Source organism: Cydia splendana, chromosome 13 (assembly GCF_910591565.1).
Source record: "Cydia splendana chromosome 13, ilCydSple1.2, whole genome shotgun sequence".
In the NCBI taxonomy this organism is placed as follows: Eukaryota; Metazoa; Arthropoda; class Insecta; order Lepidoptera; family Tortricidae; genus Cydia; species Cydia splendana.
This window is the reverse complement of record NC_085972.1, coordinates 4,599,467-4,618,350: the sequence shown is the minus strand read 5'-3', so window position 1 is coordinate 4,618,350 and position 18,884 is coordinate 4,599,467. Positions and strand designations below refer to the sequence as shown.

At 36.5% G+C, this 18,884-nt stretch overlaps 1 protein-coding gene across 6 annotated transcripts in view; it reads right to left on the bottom strand.

Annotated features, from left to right (window-relative positions):
- LOC134796357 (POU domain, class 6, transcription factor 2) overlaps window positions 1-18,884 on the bottom strand; it is a 237,559-nt gene that overhangs the window by 43,110 nt on the left and 175,565 nt on the right. For all 6 annotated transcript variants that reach the window (XM_063768519.1, XM_063768518.1, XM_063768520.1 and 3 more), the window contains 4 exons: window positions 15,996-16,107; window positions 14,849-15,037; window positions 12,592-12,732; window positions 11,732-12,209 (listed from right to left, as the gene is read on the bottom strand). In XM_063768519.1, the coding sequence (XP_063624589.1) occupies window positions 11,732-12,209; window positions 12,592-12,732; window positions 14,849-15,037; window positions 15,996-16,107 (920 nt within the window). The remainder of the gene's footprint in view (window positions 1-11,731; window positions 12,210-12,591; window positions 12,733-14,848; window positions 15,038-15,995; window positions 16,108-18,884) is intronic.

Below are 18,884 nucleotides of genomic sequence, written 5' to 3'. Positions count from 1 at the left end.
TAACAAAACATAATATATGTTTGACAGTGAATCAATTTGTCCCTCTTTAACTTATGTGTGTGTTGCATGACTTGACTACACTACTAGGTCAATTTGTGTAAAATATTGTACTTACCAATATTTAATGTCAAAAAATTTAAGTTAGGTTACTTTATTTTAATAACAATCGCGGAAACAAAATACAATTTTACATATACTTACAATATATAGGATATTTGTGTTTGTTAGCTAAGTTACTAGGTATGTGACAACTTTGATTTATACCACAAAAATAATTTGGTAGGTACTAATTAATAATGTTAATTAACACAAAACAAAATAGATATTTCTAATCATGTTTTGTTTACTAGTCCACTCCAGCTCTTCATAGTTCACGTCAGTTACGATATTACCTTGTATTAATTTGAATTTGATTATATTTTTCCTTATTATATTATTAACTGCAATAAAATTGGTCCTTTAGATTATTTATTGCGCAATAACTTATTTAGTTAATTGTACAAATTACTATCTTATAAGAAATATAACTGAATATGTAAAATACCTTTGACACAATTTGATTTTTCAATGTTTAGGAATAGGTACTATCATATATGGGTGGTGAATTTGTAGGTCATATTGAACAACTATTAATAATATTATGTATAGACCCAATTCTCGAAATGGTTAAAAAAATGGTTATTACATCGAATGTTATTTTAGAGTTTTTACAGTATCGTCAGCTATACAGGGTAAAATATCCAATTGGAATAAAAAAAATCCGAGAAATGTTTAAAAAAAAACAATATACCTTTTTCAATTTTTTTTTACAATTTTATATTATATTTTATTAAATAGTGCTGAGTGGTTAAGGTGTGGGACTTTGATAGCGAATATAGCAGGATACAATCCTTTTATTACCTATTCATGGAAGAACAATAACTTATGGAAAGAAAACTACGTCTATAATTCAGGTAAATAGTTACCAACAAAGAACCACGTTACTTATCAGTAAAAATGCTTCATAATGTAAAGTATTATCATCAATACAGAGTTGACCTTGCAGTTTATCTTGAGCTTGAAAGCTGCAGTATTGGCGGTTAGCAATTAGCATAAACAGTCAATTATCTCGTTTATTAAGGCATGTGTACTAGCTGGAGAAATATTGTTGTTATTGGGAGTACTGTGAATTATACACTAGGTAGTAACCTGTATACTTTACCCTGAGGGGCTACCGCGAAAACCGAAATTAGCAAATTGCAGGGATCTTTCTCTTTTACTCCAATGAAGGCGTAATTAAAGTGACAGTAAAATGCCCGCAATTTGCGAACTTCGATTTTCGCGGCCAAAGACGTCCAATAACAATTCAACCCGACAAGATTCACGATGACGCGCTGAACTAAAGTAGGTAACAATATTTTTTTTTATGATAGGTACAGGAGGCAATCGAGCACATGAACCGCCTGATGGTAAGCGATTACCATCGCCCACCCGCAACACCAGAGGGATTAAAAGTGCGTTGCCGGTTTTAAAATGGGGGTCATGGGAGTACGCTCTTTTTTTGAAGGTTTGAAGGAAGGAAATACTTACCGTAGGTGATAGTTCATTCAACAGTTTTACGTTACTAGGGAACAAATTAAATTATTATATTAAATATATCAATTAACTTGTGTTGTTTTAAGTGGTCAATATATCAATTATAATTGTCATGTCATGTCATACACTAAAGAGAAATGACTAAGCTGTTTATAATCAATTCGAAGTCAATCAATCAATCAATTTATTTTGCAATAAAAAGGGTTGGTTAAGTTGGTTTACAGGTGTTATCACAATATTCTTATGTACACTCCTTAATCAACCATAATCCAATCCATAGCATTATTATTATAGCATAACATTTATTTATGGGATCATTTATATAGGCAGATGAATTGATCATCGTGACACCTACCCATTGAAGCTGAAACGACTGCTACGTATAACTTGAAACTAACCTATACCTTTTTTCCTTTTTTTCCTGTATATCATAAAATAAGTGCTAAGTCTAAATTATCCTAATCGGTGAGAAATATCCTCATTCTGTTTCACAACATGTTTATGATACTTATAGCTCTAAAACTGCGCAAACTGGAGCAAATCCTTACCTCGGCAGGTAATGCAAAGCAATTAGCCATTAATGACTGCTTAACATTATCTGGCTGTTAGTGTGTGTGACACTAATAGGACTACGGCAGTGTTATAAAAATCTAGATTGTACTGGTTTATTTAAAGTTCATTTTAAAATATGTATAACAGTTTGAACCGGTAGTGACCCCAATGAAGCCGATGGTCCATTTGATCCTGAGTTCAAAACCCGGTAAAGGTATTTATTTGTGTGATGAGCCCGTGCTAGTTATTTGTTCTTGAGCCATGGGTTTCCCACATCCCCATCCCATGAGTGACCCATCGAGTCATCTTGAGCTTGTAGTTCGTCTTAGTCAATTTGTGAAAGAAGGACATACTAATATTTTTTATAACAATTATACCGTAGATATCCCGTATTGGTAGTATATCTTACTATTTATCGTTAAAATTTAACATTATTACCACCGACATAAGAAGTGTGTTAAAACCCTAATAAGTAGTGTTTATTTGTATTTTCGGTCTGCGACACTGTGCCGCAATTTCTCAAGCGAGTGGACTGATTTCCTGAAGTTTTTTTAAAAGAAAGTTAATTTAGAAACTGGTATTTTTTACTTCTGTCTAATAGCAAGTCCTTCCCGAAGATAATTAACAGTTTTCCTTATAAGATTAGATTATATATGTCAATTGGCTTATGCAGGCCCTATGGTGATCATGCACTGTGACGCGATGACGCGGTCTCATCGGTCGAACTTACGGACGTCCGCTAGCTGGCGCGGGTGCAAGTTCGTTCGTTGTTAATATTCCACTTGTCCACACAAAACGATTTGCCTCGTTTTTTTTGGTAAGGACGGCTAAGGAATGGAATGCGCTCCCGTCATCTGTATTCCCTGAGAAATATGACCTCGCGCTCTTTAAAGCTAGAGTGCATTACTGAATCTTGGGCTCTGTCTTCGCTTTCCATCAGGTGTGACTAGAGCCAATCGCCGATCCGTTTATTAAACTTAAAAAAAGGAGCGGGCGAGCGGGTAACGAAAAATAGCTGGCGCGGACGCGTGCGACGGATTTTACCTACAATGGCACCCGCGTGCGTGCGCCCGCTCCGTGCACCCGCTCCAGCTAGCGGACGCCCTAAAAGTTGTTTTTACACCAAACCCAAATCCAACCTAAACTTCCATTCTAATTCCAAGGAACGGCGCTAAGTAAAATCGGTCGTTATCAAACTAATGCGCCCATATAATTACGTCGGGCATTAAGTATTCCAACGTATAATTACGTTAGCCGTGACGCGCCTAATCCGCGGGTAATGGTGATAAATAGATCGGGATATCGCCAAGGAATATATTAGTGTAGTTAGATGAAGATTTGAGGGATGAATTTTTAATTCAAACAAAGTAGTAACAGCAGATAGGAAGGTAGTAGTAGATATTTATAAATTTGTAAGGTTTGCCCGTTGACTTATTCGGGGTTTTTACCTCGTATATCTGTATAAAAATAAAGAACTGACCTTCGCTTTTTACAAAATATGTAATAGTGATACAAAGATCGGGAAATCGCCAAGGAATATATTAGTGTACTTAATTAGATGAGAATCGGTTTGAGGGATGAATTATTAATTAAAACAAAGCAAAGTATTTAGCATTAAGTAGTAGTAGATAGTAGTACAAGTTATACCGATTTTAAATAATAAATAATTTAAGTAATTCTTTAAACTTTTATTTGAATTACAGTCTCTATCCTGTCTGTCTGTTGATGAGAATACTGTTTAGTACTTTTTTTTTACTAAAAATCTTGATTTCTTAATAATTTAAGTCTCCTAATGATAAAAAACAAAACCCTTTACTGAAGCGCACGGACCAGAAAATTATAAACGCGACCGTAGACATTATTTAATGTAATTATATAGTAGTATACATTATTTACGTAATGATCTACGCATTACATCCGCCGTGATTAGCATAGCTCATTACGTTTATTACGGAGTTTTCCTTGTCGTAATGTTGGACTATGTTAAACATACTAACATGAGTTAAAATTAGAATTTGACTATTAGCATCTATCATTATTATTATGTTAAGAATTTATATAACCTTGTATCCTAAGGAACACTTTACAACATTTTCCTACTTCGAATTTGAGCCTTGTGGAATAGTAAATTGGGATGAATTTTGTTTGTTTGAGAACGCAATGAAATTTTTTTTTTGGGTTATGAAATGTTCTAAATTAGATTGAAACGAAATGTGCATTGTAATATTTGTAAGTAATGCACATTGGGACTTACGAGCATAAGGCATGTCGTTACAAATTTATATTTTCCTGGTTCTTGGTATCACACATTTGTGTCTAAATTGTTCATAATTATAATACCGGGTGTGGCCTGTAACACGAGCAAATAATTAAAACATAGATTGTACTCCTCAATCGGTGACACTTTAGTTCAACAACTTTTAAAAATTATGAAGTATTTAGACTCCCTATTTTTCATACAAAATAAATATTATCTTCAATGGACGCCATCGCCACGCCATATCATTGTGATTGACGTTGCTTGTCACGCCTTAAACATAACAAAATTCGCAATACATTGCGTCTTAGAATAAACTTGAAAGTATATTAAAAATCAAACCACAAGTTATTTTTAAAAGTCGCTGAACAAATGTTGGTCAGTATTAGGAGTACAGCCTACAGTTACATTTTTTGCTCATATTACAGGCCACACCCGGTATACTATGTTTTAAATATGAAAGTTTGTAACTTTGGATCTGAATGTCTTATTCCTCAATGGATGCGTATTTTATTTATAAAATGTAAATACATATCTCTCATTATACGAATAAATGTCCTTACGTACCAGGATTTGAACCCGGGATCATCGGCTTTATAGGCAGTCACTACCAACTAGGCCAAACAGGTCGACAAAATAAGTAAGATTAAAGGAAGGTTTTAAACTTTTCCAATTGTTTAACCAATAAACAATATGTACACATCGAGTCGTGGCCTACAGTACACCTAATTACCTCTTAGATAATGACTGAGACAAGACTGATCGATATCAGCTTGGGTACTAAGCACTAAGCAGCTAGGTATTATACTCGTAGCTACTAATCTCAGGGCCATACTAAGTAGCTTGGACCTTAAGGGTACGTAAAGCGACAACCTTCTGACCTACGATTGTAAATAATAAATATTGATAAAGAAATTACGGTGTAAATAAAAATAGTAGATACATCAACACCATTATTACATCAAATGTCAAGCGTAGAATTAAAAAAAAACGGGAGGTGTGTCGATATCATCATTTTCATCACCTGCCAAGCTAAACATGTTGCAAATGACGTGTTGAGTGTAGGGAGTAGACCCTGACCACGCTAACTTTGCACAAACTTGGCAGTAAGAATTAGCCTCAAGCACGAAGTTTATATTTGAACGAAATATTTTTCATTCGGATGTTTGTTGCCGTTATATCATGTTAAAATGCATTTCCGTTATTAAATTATAATTTAATTGCTTAAAATAATTAAAAAGTACAATAATTTGCCCGCGAAAAGCTAGTGAGCGAAACGCAACGACATTAGTCGAAACGTCACGTGACGTCACTCGTTTCAACAAATTGTTAAGACCAACCAGGAGTGAAAGAGTGGCATTATGACCTAACTCGCCACTAAGTAGCCAACGTCAGTTGCGTTAACACCGAGTGACGTCATCAGTTCTGTCGAATTCGCGCCAAAAATTATAAGCGTTTCAACCGCTCAAAATGATGCAACATTTTAAATATTTTTGAATAATATTACGGGAAGGTTTATGAAAGTATTTTTATTTTTTTTCCGATGTTCAAACGATATAAATAATGATTAATGATTAAAAAATTGTTCAAAGGATAAAAATAATGATAAAAAAAAATAAAAAATAAAGTCATTCATGACGCTAATTGCATACTATTATCCCTGTAAGCTCCATACTTGACGTAGCACTTGGCATGAAAACTTAGCGCGGCCCAACTCTAATTAGATACTCGTAGTACCTGAATAACATAATTTTAATATTCGTACTATCTTTAGGCAGTTTCGAAAAAAAATATACACCGGGATCCTAGTAAACCGACAATCTTAAACACCAGCGGGCCCAGCATGGTTCCATTTTTATCGCCTGTCACTATGCCGTCACTTTCGCACTTATATACTTGTTAGAATGTGACAGGTATGGTGACAAGCGATAAAAATGGAACCATGCTGCGCCCGCAGAATAAGAGAACGGTCAATAGCGTGTCGGACGGCAAAAAACGCAGGCGAGGTACTTAACAAAACGTACAACACAATAAGGTATATCTCAACTTCTATTCTTGAAAATCATTTATTTACATTATAATTTACATTCGAACACATCCGTGGCAGCCTCGGAATCCGTGATGTAGCGGATAAGCTGCAGGAAAGTCGCCTCCGATGGTATGGCCATATACGCCGCAGACCGGTAGACTACGTCGGAAATAGATGCCTCAATCTCACTGTCCAAGGCCCTAGATCACGCGGTAGGCCTAAGAAACGCTGGCTGGACGTCGTGACAGCGGACATGGGGGAGAACAATCTCACACCCGAGGATGCCGAAGACCGGGCAAAGTGGAGAAGACTGAGCAGGAAAGCGGACCCTGGCGCCAGGCCGGGAAAACGCTAGGTCGAAGAAGAAGATAATTTACATTCTATTAATTTCAAGTTCAAGAGATACAGCCCAGTCACAGATAGATGGACAGAGGAGGCTTAATAAATAGGGGAAAAGTTGGCAGAAATTGTTTAAAAACCCTAAAAAATTACTAATTATTTACCTACAAACAGCAACACTCCTAACTGTACAGGTGGACGTTATTGCAAAAGGCATAAGGTTCACCGATGTATAGTTAACAGTGTGGGCGACGATACTATGTTTGAAATAATTTTAAGGTTTAGACTCACTTGTTTTAAGTCACTCGCGCGACATGTTTCGTAGAGCCTAGGTCTCCTTTCTCAAGCACTGACAGTGCGAGCAGCGTTCACGACGGCCGTGTTCGCATACTGCTCGCACTGTTAGTGCTCCGGTCCGAAGTGCACATGTCACGCGAGTGACTTAAAATATTAAGTGAGTCTAAACCGTAAAATTATTTCAATGTTAGTATGTCTCACAACAGTTTAAATTCGATTATGGTACTATGTTTTATCTGTGTCATAAACTATTTTAAAATTTACGGAGAATCGCCGAAATTTTCATTTTCCAATTTCCGCTCCCTTTTTTGCAGATTTTGAAATCCAGCACGCCTGTCACACTTCCTACGGATCTCTAAAACTCTGCCACTAATGACGGTCCTTCGCACGCTACTTACGCTTTGATGCAACGGTGCAATTACACTTAATTATTTAATTAAAACCATTTGTAATTAATAAATTTAGAAGGAAGTGACTCGAACGAGCGGGTAATTCCAGTGTTCAGAAATGATTAATTACTTGCTTGACACGGTGTATTATTGCAATGGTCAGAGTTTACAATACAGAGCGAGATGCCTCATTATACAAAACGCAAGAGTTTGAAGCGACGAAAAAACTTGTAGAAGGTCTTACCATAGACGGTCTTCTCCATTAACCTTACTTACAGATAACGCCTAGCCTTTGAAGACGTGACCTTGAAATTTGACTTTCAACACTAATGGGGATGAAAATTGAGTTGAAAGTTACGCGACTATTACGCGAATGAAGTCACAGGGTAACTTAAGCCAATTTAATAATTAAAAAGCTAATGCTTTTTTGGAATTTCAGGGCTAGTTCCATATAAACCTTATTTAATTACCTATACTAAGTATTCACTTCACAAGTTATGGGTAAACTTAAAAAAAAAACAAAAAAGAGTGTGTTAGCATGTACCTACCTATATTAATATTACCTTCCTACTTCTAGAAAATTCATACAGTGGTCTGGTATTACTTAAAGTTAACTTTATCAAAACAAAGAAAAATCGTGCATCAGATTTTCATAATGTTTTTCGACTTTTCCCTCCCCTAATTCGAGGAAACATTAAAAAAAACGTTTAAAAAAACTAATTCAAATTTCTAAAACGCTCCCTTTGCTGTCTTAACACCGATCGACCCGACTGACAAAATTAGCTTTTTAAAATTAATCTATTCTAACCCTTAATCGTCTAATCATAGAAGCTATGTGAAGTGCATACAGTGGCGTGGGTGCAATGACAAATGTTGGTAGTAATTATGTGACAATGAGTGTAATTGCGGGTGTGTGTATGTGTGTGTAAGTTACTAATCAACGTTTGTTGTCAGGAGGATTATTCTCGGCTCGGCTCGGTAATGCAATTATATTGAAAATGTATTGGTTTCTCGTTCGGTGATGGCGCAGGCGAGCGCGATGTGCTTAGTCCCAAAGGCTCAAAATTATTATCGTTGTCTGGTTTCTGACCACTCTTTCACACTTTTAATTGTGTCTTCTATCAACTAAATTAAGAAAAGTCGAGTGATGTTATTGCATGTCTTTCTAGCTGTAGATTATACATTTTACACGGGAAAAATTAAACTTCATCTCATGCAAAAAGCTACATTCTGTCACATTTTTGGGGACAAAAAACAAGACAATGTAAGAATTTTGCTCGAAATATTAACATCTGAGTGGGTTCGATCTATTCTTTGATCTATTCGGGGTTTCATTAAATTTAAACCAGTCAATCAGGTGACAATGTAATTATTATATGTACTGTCAATGAGCTAGTCTGATGACAAAAATCTTGTGAGTCATAAACTTTTTTATTATGCGACTTTCCTGTAGACATTATAAATAAACGGACTATATTTACAGCCCAATTCTCGTACTTTATCCTCATCGGCATCTTTAATCCTTCTAAGTCTTAGAAAATGTATCCAAAACTTTGTAATTACAACAGAAAAGATGCCGGTTTCGCCAAACTTCTTTGAACCTTGTAGAATATAAACTGCTATGTTTTGCGATAAAAATTACCTTAATAACAGGTAACTGCTTGATTGATATTACATTAGCATTGGACTTACGTTTCCGAATGCGGCCCCTGGACGGGAGTATGCAATAAAGCGTCGTGTTTAAGTGCCAAGTGCTGATTAGATCTTTTCGTCATTAGGCTATTCTCTTTCGGTATTGTAAATGTTGCTCTGACAGTTATAAAGTAGCCATTTTGCTATTTAACATTTGTATGTTGAAACTTGTATGAGTTCAAGACTTCTACACTATATAGATCGGACCTCGGACCAAGCGAACTCTATATAGTGCCATATCTTGCAGTACCATACGAGTAGTGTAAAATAATGTCAAATACTTAGGTCATACCGAAAATTCCTGGACTGACCACTTAGAAAAAATAAGTCATCTCATATATCAGAATCCAGAAACTTTCAGTATGGCCACATAACTGTAAAAAGCATGATGTTTATAATGGCACGTGCATACTTTGTTACGTCGAATTCCGAATCGAAATTCATGAGAACACATCAACATTTTCTACATCTGTATATGCCATCGCCATCAGATAAATCGGAGCGGCCAAGTTGTTCAAAAATATCTAAACATGCACTTTATTGGGTTACATATCAGAATACCGAAAATCTATTTACCTAATGTTGAATCACCTATGCTCGTTTCACCTATTTTTTTAAATACCTATTGATCAGTTAACCTAAGCTCATAACACCTAATGAATGAATTACCTATTGCACGTTTCACCTACAGTTGGTTTACCTAAGCTCAGAATACCTATGCTCGATTTACCTAAAGTTGAAACACCTAATACTCGAAATACCTAAAGCTAATATACCTAATACACGAAACACCTAATGTTGGTATACCTAATGCACGAAATACCTAAACTCGGTATACCTAATGATCGAATTGCCTAAAGTTAACATACCTACTGCACGAATTACCTAAAGTCGGTATACCTAATGATCGCATTACCTAAAGTTAACATACCTAATGAACGAAATACCTAAATTTGATACACCTAATGCACGAAATACCTGAAGTCGATGCACTTAATGAACGAAATATGTACCTAAAATCAAAAATATAATTATTGTTTAGTAGAATATTATTAGGACATACAAGAAGTCGAGATAGGTGCGATGACGAGTAAAGCTAGGAGGAGCGTGTTAGGTTAACTACGACCAAACAGTGCCAAAACCGACTTTTATTCATCGTCATGATGTTAACTTACAAAAATTTAGTTTTTGATAAGATAAGATAACGTAACTAATTTTGTATTAGACTAACGAAATCATTCTACTACTTACCTAAAAAGTAGCGTTTCAAAAAGTGTATTTTTAAATTGTTATCCAAACAAACGGTTTCTACTGTAAGGTTAGGAAATCATACGATTTATTTGGTGGAGTTGCCACTTGATCATTCGGCAAAATGATATGAATTTTGTATTAGGTATATAGACTTTAGGTATTCCGTGCAATAGGCATATCGAAATTAGGTAATTCGTTCAGGAAGTATATCAACTTTAGGTATTTCGTGCGATAGGTTTAACAGTTTTAGGTATTTCGTCCATTAGGTAAATCAAGTTTAGGTACATCGTTCATTAGGTATATCAGCTTTAGGTGTATCGTCCATTAGGTATATCAGCTATAGGTGATTCGTGCATTAGGTATAATAGCTTTAGGTGAAACGTGCATTAGGTATATCGTGCATTAGGTGTTTCGTCCATTAGGTTATTTGAGCTTAGGTATTATAAACTTAGGTCAGTCAATGTTTAGGTAAAATGATCGATAGGTAATTTAAAAATAGGTGAATCAAGCATAGGTGATTCAACATTAGGTAAATCAGTTTTCGGTATTCTGATATGTAACCCTTTATTGTCAAGACTTCTAAATAGAGGCTTTGTTCAGATGTCTGTGAACACATTGGCCGCTCCGATATATCTAACGGTAGGTAAAGTTGTACAGGTATATTCGGCTAGTGAACCACATGCTGATTTAATACGTTTGTTTGCGGGCAATCTCCGGCGATTATCCTTCATTAGTTGTAATGTTGTGAACAAGATTAATTTCAAGTCAGAATCGCCATGACTTATACATAGGGTACTTAGAAATCTGAGATCTTAGAATAGTAGCTATAGGTAAGTAGGTAAGTAAGTAATAAACACTTTGTTGTAGGGAACAGCATTAAAGTATTTGCGCGTTCAATTGTCTTATTGTTACTAAAATATAAATAAATATAGGTTTTAAAACGCGCAATCAGTAAATTGATCAATGTTAAATACGGTGGCGGCACCTATCATCACACAGAGAATTGCCTTACTTACATCAAAGAGAATTTGAAATAGAGTAATTGTCAAACTAAATTTTGTAGTTTTAGTTTTACTGCCATCTATCGATACAGAATTAAAATATTTAAAACTTTTAGAACGCCATTTGACTTTGATCCTTGTTATTTCACTGATATATTGAATCATTGGATTTACGTTATTGGTTAAATGTCATATAAAAAAACATGGCAAATATGGAATTTAGCTTCTAGAGTCCGTTTACGTTAAGTCTGCACCAACTTGACAGACAACGTATATTTGGAATTTGGCCGCGTCATATTTGGCATGCAGACTTAGCGTAGACGGACTTTATAACCTGTAACCCACTGACCTGTTAATACTGTTAATCGCCGCACTGCCCTGGTTCTCCCTCTCACTTCTTTCCCTCGAACTGCTCGCGTATCTCTCGAAGTTCTCCCTCTCCTTATAATGCCGATCAGGCCTTGGGGACGACGACCGCCGACCTTGCATCTGCTGATTCAAGTTGTTCTGCTGCACAGTTTGAAGGAGGTTATGATTAGGCTGAGGCTGCTGGAAGGCTTGAAGCAGCTCTTGGGCGCTTGAAGCTCCGTTCGACAAGAAGTTCGGTAACCCAGGATTCAGTAGCGCGTTGCTCAATGTTGGGTTGAGCATGTTGGGTCTAGGTTGTTGAGGGTTAGAGTTGAGGAGCTGGTGTGGTTGAGCCATGGCTTGCAGGTTCGCTAGTGAGGTGGAGACGACCTGCCCGTTGTTGAGGGCCAGATTTACCATCTGGTCGTTGGAGTTGACGTGGTTTACTGGTATTGTGAGGATGGTTTGCGTGGCAATACCTGGACAGAGAAGTCTAATGTTGATAAAACGATTAATAATTTTCGATCAGTCTACAGTAAAATTCAGAAATATGTTTTGGAATCAAAATGAATTCGCGATGACGCCGCTTTTTTAATATAGGTAAGAAAGTAACGGTAACAAATATATTAGACAAGAGCATTTTGTAAATACCAAGGGCATTCTGCCAACTCCTCCACAAGCCTAAATAGGTAAATATTTTCTGTGGAACTTAGTAAAGTGCATAAGTATACCACTCCACAATAATTATACAGGTAACACTCGGATTCCGACCGTAGAGCAGCGTTGACACTGTCAATTTCATTGATCAATTGCGTTGCTTTCATTGTAGTGTTGCCTTGGGAGTTCAATATCTCCACTTACCCTGTGAGGTCGGTATTAGCAGCTGAGCTCCCTGTATGCCCTGCACCAGCTGCCCTGAAGCCAGGATGAGCTGCGGCATGGGCGATGGCATGGCTGGCGGTAGCATGTTGCTGTTGCCCACGGGGTTGGGAGATCCCATTCCTGGCAATATACAAAACCGATAAGTACTTATAGACTTACCTATTAAAAGGGTTTTGGACAAAAATGTGGTACAGATGGATGAAAAGACAAGCCAGATTATAGCACATGTATGCTATATTATCAATTCCGTAAAGTCTTATTGCCATGAGACACCTTCATAAACAATTAGCATAACAAAACTTTTAAATCAGCAGATCATAAAATGTTCGGGTGAAAATCGAAACAAGTTTATCTGCATATTATATTTGGCATTCTTTAGGCACTGAAAGACTTACCGTCGCGACAAAAAGGTGTATTTGATTGACTTTTTTATTAACTTTCATAATGCAGTAGTTCTATTCTGTCTAGCTCGTAAATTTAAGTGGTTGAGTCAATGTCATTTAACGTCGGTCATTGTATCGAATCCAGCGAAGTCATAACTTCAATTATCAATTTAATTTCATCTTTGTACATCATCTTCAAAACTAACAGTTCTCATACACATCGGCCACGGCAATCAACAGCTTAATTAACCAACCCTCCACTTTCTACTTATGCAATTAAACAATAAAATAATATTGCACTTAGAAAAGGCCGCTCCGGCCTAAAACTAAGAAATTACACGATCGGCATCCGACCAAGACTAATTTACTGCGAACAAAATCTAAAACATCATCTGCATGCCTTACAAGCCCGTTAAAATCGACATTAACATAACGTATTCATTTAAACCATGACATTTCACATTTTGTAATAAATGCTCTTTCTTACAACGCATCAATTAAGCACCGAAAAAAATGTATAATTAGGCCTATTAAGACAATAAAACTGTTAATGATCCCGCAACAGTAATATCCGTGAGTTCGTGAAAAAATATGTAATTATACTCATTATTTAAATAGGTTTTTTCGTCCATTACGGCATAGCTTTAATGGGGCTAGAGTGGAGCCGCTATCTTGAATTCATTAAATCGATTGGTTTCGGTAATTACCTGATTACCTTGCCACGTGATTTCCAAGTTTTTTAAGTCTAATGCGCAAACCATGTCTCTGGCTATCCCCTAATTAGTGGCCCTCGAGTCTGGCCAGAGGGTATTTGAAATGCTAATGTGCCGAAAAAGTTAGTTCGGGTGTAAATAAGCGAAATCAATCAGTGTTTGGTGACTGTGATTTTAATAGGTACGTTTGATGTGGTTCACACCGTCGTAGTTTAATGTAAATTTGTTTATTGAACTCTAATGTGGTGGTTGATGATAAATAAAGTCATTGATATGGCGTTTGGTGTGCCGAAAAAAGGGTGATAACTTTGCTTTGAATGTGTTAGGTATAGGCCATATAGGTATTCTTTTCTTCTTGTTGTCTAAATATTCAGTGGTCATATAATATTAGTGAAGTGAAGATACTTAACAAGTAAGTACGTTAAGTTCATAATTATGGGATGTAATTTAAAATAATAATTGCTTTAGCTAATGGAAACCTTGGATATAACAATAACAATAGCTTGTAAAGTAATTTTAATAATATATTAACTTCGATGTACTTAAATAATGTAATTGAAACATGTACCTATGTGATTAATTGAATCCAGTAGGATAATATTAAATATAGTATGATTTATTGATTGTAAATCCCTTTTTTATTGGATTGCATATATATATCAAAACATTTTTATGGAAGCTGTAATAATGACCTTTACTAACTTACATGTCAAACAAATTAAATACCTATCCCGCTTACCTTTTGTCGTTGAAGTTCGGAGGCAGTGCTCTACATAAGTAATAGATCATCTGGCTCAGGTACAAAGGTTTTGTCATCAACTTTGATGACAAAAGGTGGTGTAAACGCTAGGTCTTGCAGATTCGTAGTCTGCAACTTCTGGAACTGCTGCATTAGGTTTGGCGGGTGTACCTATGTTTCTTCATCTTCTTCCTCGCGTTATCCCAGCATTTTGCCACGCCTCATGGGAGCCTGGGGTCCGCTTGGCAACTAATCCCATGATTTGACGTTGTTTTTACGAAAGCGACTGCCATCTGACCTATCAACCCAGAGGGGAAACTAGGCCTTATTGGAATTAGCTACCTGGGCTGGGCTGGGGCTTATTGGGTTTACTTATATTTGAAGGTGTAAATATTACTCACCTGGCGCGCTGACGCTCAGGTTCAAAGGCGAGTTGATGACGGAGGACGGCATGGACGTCAGCCCCTGCAGGTTTGCAGCTAACTGCGACATCTGCTGCGACATCTGCTGTTGCAGCTGCTGGGACACCTGCTGCGGCATGTTCTGCTGCATGCTGGCCAGGTTCTGCAGGTTTTGGAACATGGACGCCACTGTGGGGGAAGAGAAACTGTTCAGATGTTGGATGTCAAAAAAACTTTAGTTAATGGCAATTTTTTTCTGATTACTTTCCTGGAGGGGTAGGCAGATACCACGAATTTCCACTTGCTACGATCCTGACAACCTCTTTCGCTTCCTTTACTTTCCATTGCCTTTGGCTATCGTTTCTATGATAATATTATTTTAGAATTTAGGAAGCTATGAGGATGTGAATCTGCAACAGGTTTAACTGGTTTAAAATCGTCTACCGTAAGTTACATGTGTTTAAGATATAATTGAACGGAAAATGAAAAGTTTGTTGAATGTTTGCAGATGTGAAGCACCAAATTTTACGGAAACTGACACCATGAGCTGAAGCATACAAATACAAATTATTTATTGATTGAATGTGAGTGGTTATAAATGGCGATAGCGTTATATAGTATTTGGTTACATCACAATCAGCCAGAATTTGGCATCTCATTATGGTATTTACTTTTCTACTGATTACGTACATTTTTTATTTTGTTTGCCTTAATCAATGGTAGACAACCGAGGGTAGCTCCAAAGCGCTCCAAGTCTGGTTCAGGATTGGTTGTGCACTAGCCTGGCTAATCTGTGAAGTGTGGCTTTAGTCTGTTCGGCAAAGAAGATCCAAACTTACTGGTTCAAACTTAGGTACTCGAGAGTCGAGACATTGAAGTGTAATATGGTGCTGGGAGGGCGGTTGATGGTCTGCTGGCTCATTGACTGGCTGGAACTGCAACTGCCTGATCCTGGCTTGATTCCTGGCGAGATGTCTACACTATTATTAAAACCTTAGCATCAGGCGATGCAGAACAAACTCACTGGAGCCATTTAGCTGGATCGCTCCTCTGCTAGTTGACCGCCTCCGGCCAGCTCTCACGGTCAGACCTGCCCTAAAGATAGACAAATCTTAGCACTAGTATGGGCGATGCATTACGAACTCACTGGAGCCATTCAGCTGGTGCGGGGTGCGGCGCGGGGAGGGGGTCCGCGGCTCTGCTAGCTGACGGGCCGCCTCCGGCGAGCTCGCGCCGCTCTCCCGGTCAGACTCCGCCTGCTGACAAAAGAAAATCGTGTTAAAATAGGGAATCTTAAGAGGATAGTAGACGACGAAAATGGGGCTACGTTTGTATGAAGAAGCGGTCACGTGACTTCGTCTCTTTTCGTCTTAATGAGTAAACCGAGAGCTCTCATGATTTAATACTATTTTCCGGGGCTAGCTCTTAAGTATAGCTTAAATTACGGAGTGCCACAAGGCTCCATCTTAGGTACTATGTTATTTATTATCTATACTGATGATCTAAAACTTGCACAACAGTCAAGAATAAAACCGTTTTGGAAAACGGGTGTTAGTTGACGATGTGGGTACATTTTAGTATAACATAGATGTAACTGTAACGTCAACATCTAACAATGTAAAACAGGAATCACTTAATAATTCAAATTTAATGAAGCTCTTATTGATAAAATCGTTTATTTACTTATTAGAAATTACATGATGCTTTCTGTGACTATAAACATTTTATATACTTTTGCTAGTAGGCAATAAATGAGGAGAAAAAATAACATTATTCTCAAATAACGTATCTATTAAAAATCTAATAAAACACGGAACTTTTCAAAACTTTTAAGTGTTTTTTTAATACGTGTTTTAGCGGTCGATGCAAAATGTTAGGCATGATTACACAGATAGTATAATTAAAAATGCACATAAAAAAAGTAATTTTAATTTATTAACAGCTTAAATTTTATAGTGTTTTATCCGCAAATTCACAAACGTCAGACTAATACATTTCTTTCTTAATATTATACGAAATTAATAAGTATTATTACTATTCCCCGCTAGCGTTTTAGCTAATAATAAAAAAAAATGGGCTAAAACAATGCACAAATCATTATAAAATCGATATCCATATAATTAAGCAACCCTTCCTTGACTTCGGCTCAAACTATTTTGAGTAATCAGCATTTTTAAATGAGCCCACGCAGGGAGTCGCGACTTTGTGCCATTGTGTTTCGTGCTATTCCACCGTGGCGCTTCAATGGAGGGTGCTAAGGGCAGTTCGCACCCCCATCCTGCATTAGAGCTACCCTAATAAGGGTTTAGAAGCGTCTGTATGAACAATAGACGAATGACGGTCTTCTTTTGAAAGTTTTAATTTTAATTGGTAATTATGTTGGGTTTTGGATCAATTTATATTGTGTTGAATTAAAATGAGCGCGCTTTGAACTGCGTTTTTTTGCGTATTTGTTACTTAAATATTTCTAAAATTGAATAAATATGAAGCGCTTGATACCTACATTTTACTTATTTCAGAATCTTAAATACATCGCGATTAGGTAGTAAGTAAATATTTTAGTGTGACTGTATTAACTAGAAACATTTTTTTAGGATCCTAGTTAGAATGACTGAACTAAGTAAGGTATATGAAGCGCTGAAACTGGTTATTATTACTTTGTTATATCTGATTATTATATTATTAATACACAGTAATATGTATAAATAAGTTGCACAGTGAATACTTAATAAGTAAAATACTTTATTGTACGTATAACACAATCAACCGGTTAACCTATATCTGAATTATGATTTTAGGTGTTTTTATATAGGTATACACAAAAATAGTATTTTATAATAATCATATTATAAAATCGCAGTAGGTATTTCCGACTAGTATTTAACTCGGAAATACCGTAATGTAATAGATAGAAAACAGTCTATTGAATGCCTCAGTAAAAGATTCAGCTTTAGGAAAAACAATTGATCAAAGGTAGAGACAGACAACAGCCAGTCTTATCGCTAAAGAGTGATCTCCTCCAGACAACCTGAGCGTAGTGGTAACACAAAAAATACGTCTTTCGGCTGAGATGATGATGATGAAACAATCAGCGGGTTAATCGAGTAAGTGTCAAAATGGACGATGACTTATTTGAGAACCGGCAAGTTTTTTTTTTAGTTTAAGGTTAATTACTAATTAGCCTAATTGCTTTTAAAAGTAAGAGCTTTGCGGGTTGATGTAAACTAGTGGCTCTGTGAGCTGTAGACCTCGCGAGCAGAGTTTAAAACTGAATAAATGTATGGTTCCGTTGTTTTGAAGAATTTAGAGAATCTAATTTGACCATAAAAACTTAACTATCAATTGCTTACAAAATTCGGGAATTGGTTTAGATATGCGACCTGTAGAGTAGAACATATGGACATACGAAACAATTTTTGGCTAACAGGCCAATTCAAACTTACACTGATATCAGAAAGACATCTATCTAACTGATGTCATTTAGTTATCGTGCATTTCACTCGTTCTTGTCCGTACATGTATTGGCGCAAGCGAGACGCACGATGACTACTAAATAACATGATAAAAATATCATCCCGATGTCAGTGTACGGTCGATGCCCCTTAAGTATACACGTCGCCATACTAATTGAATAGAAAAGTGGATAGAGTTAGACCAAGAAAAGTCTGCAGAGATTTTGACAGCACACGCAGTTCCAATGTTATTTGTGCCAGTGTCAAAATCTCTGCAGACTTTTCTTGGTCTAACTCTACTTACCAACATTACCTTACCTTACCTTACCTTACCTTTGAATTAACCTGTAAACTGCAACTAAGAAGCTTCGTGCGCGAGTGTGGCCCATAATTTCCGAAAATCATTTTTTCTTCGAGGCAATTACTCCGTTCTCATATTTTGCGTTGCCCATAATTTCCCGAAATCATTCATTCTCGGTAGCAATTACTCCGTTCCCATATTTTCCCAATGGTTTTCTTCCGCAATCGCCTATTTTTAATATTTTTAAATTAATCTTTTCGTTATAGGTTTCGTTCTTTTAAAT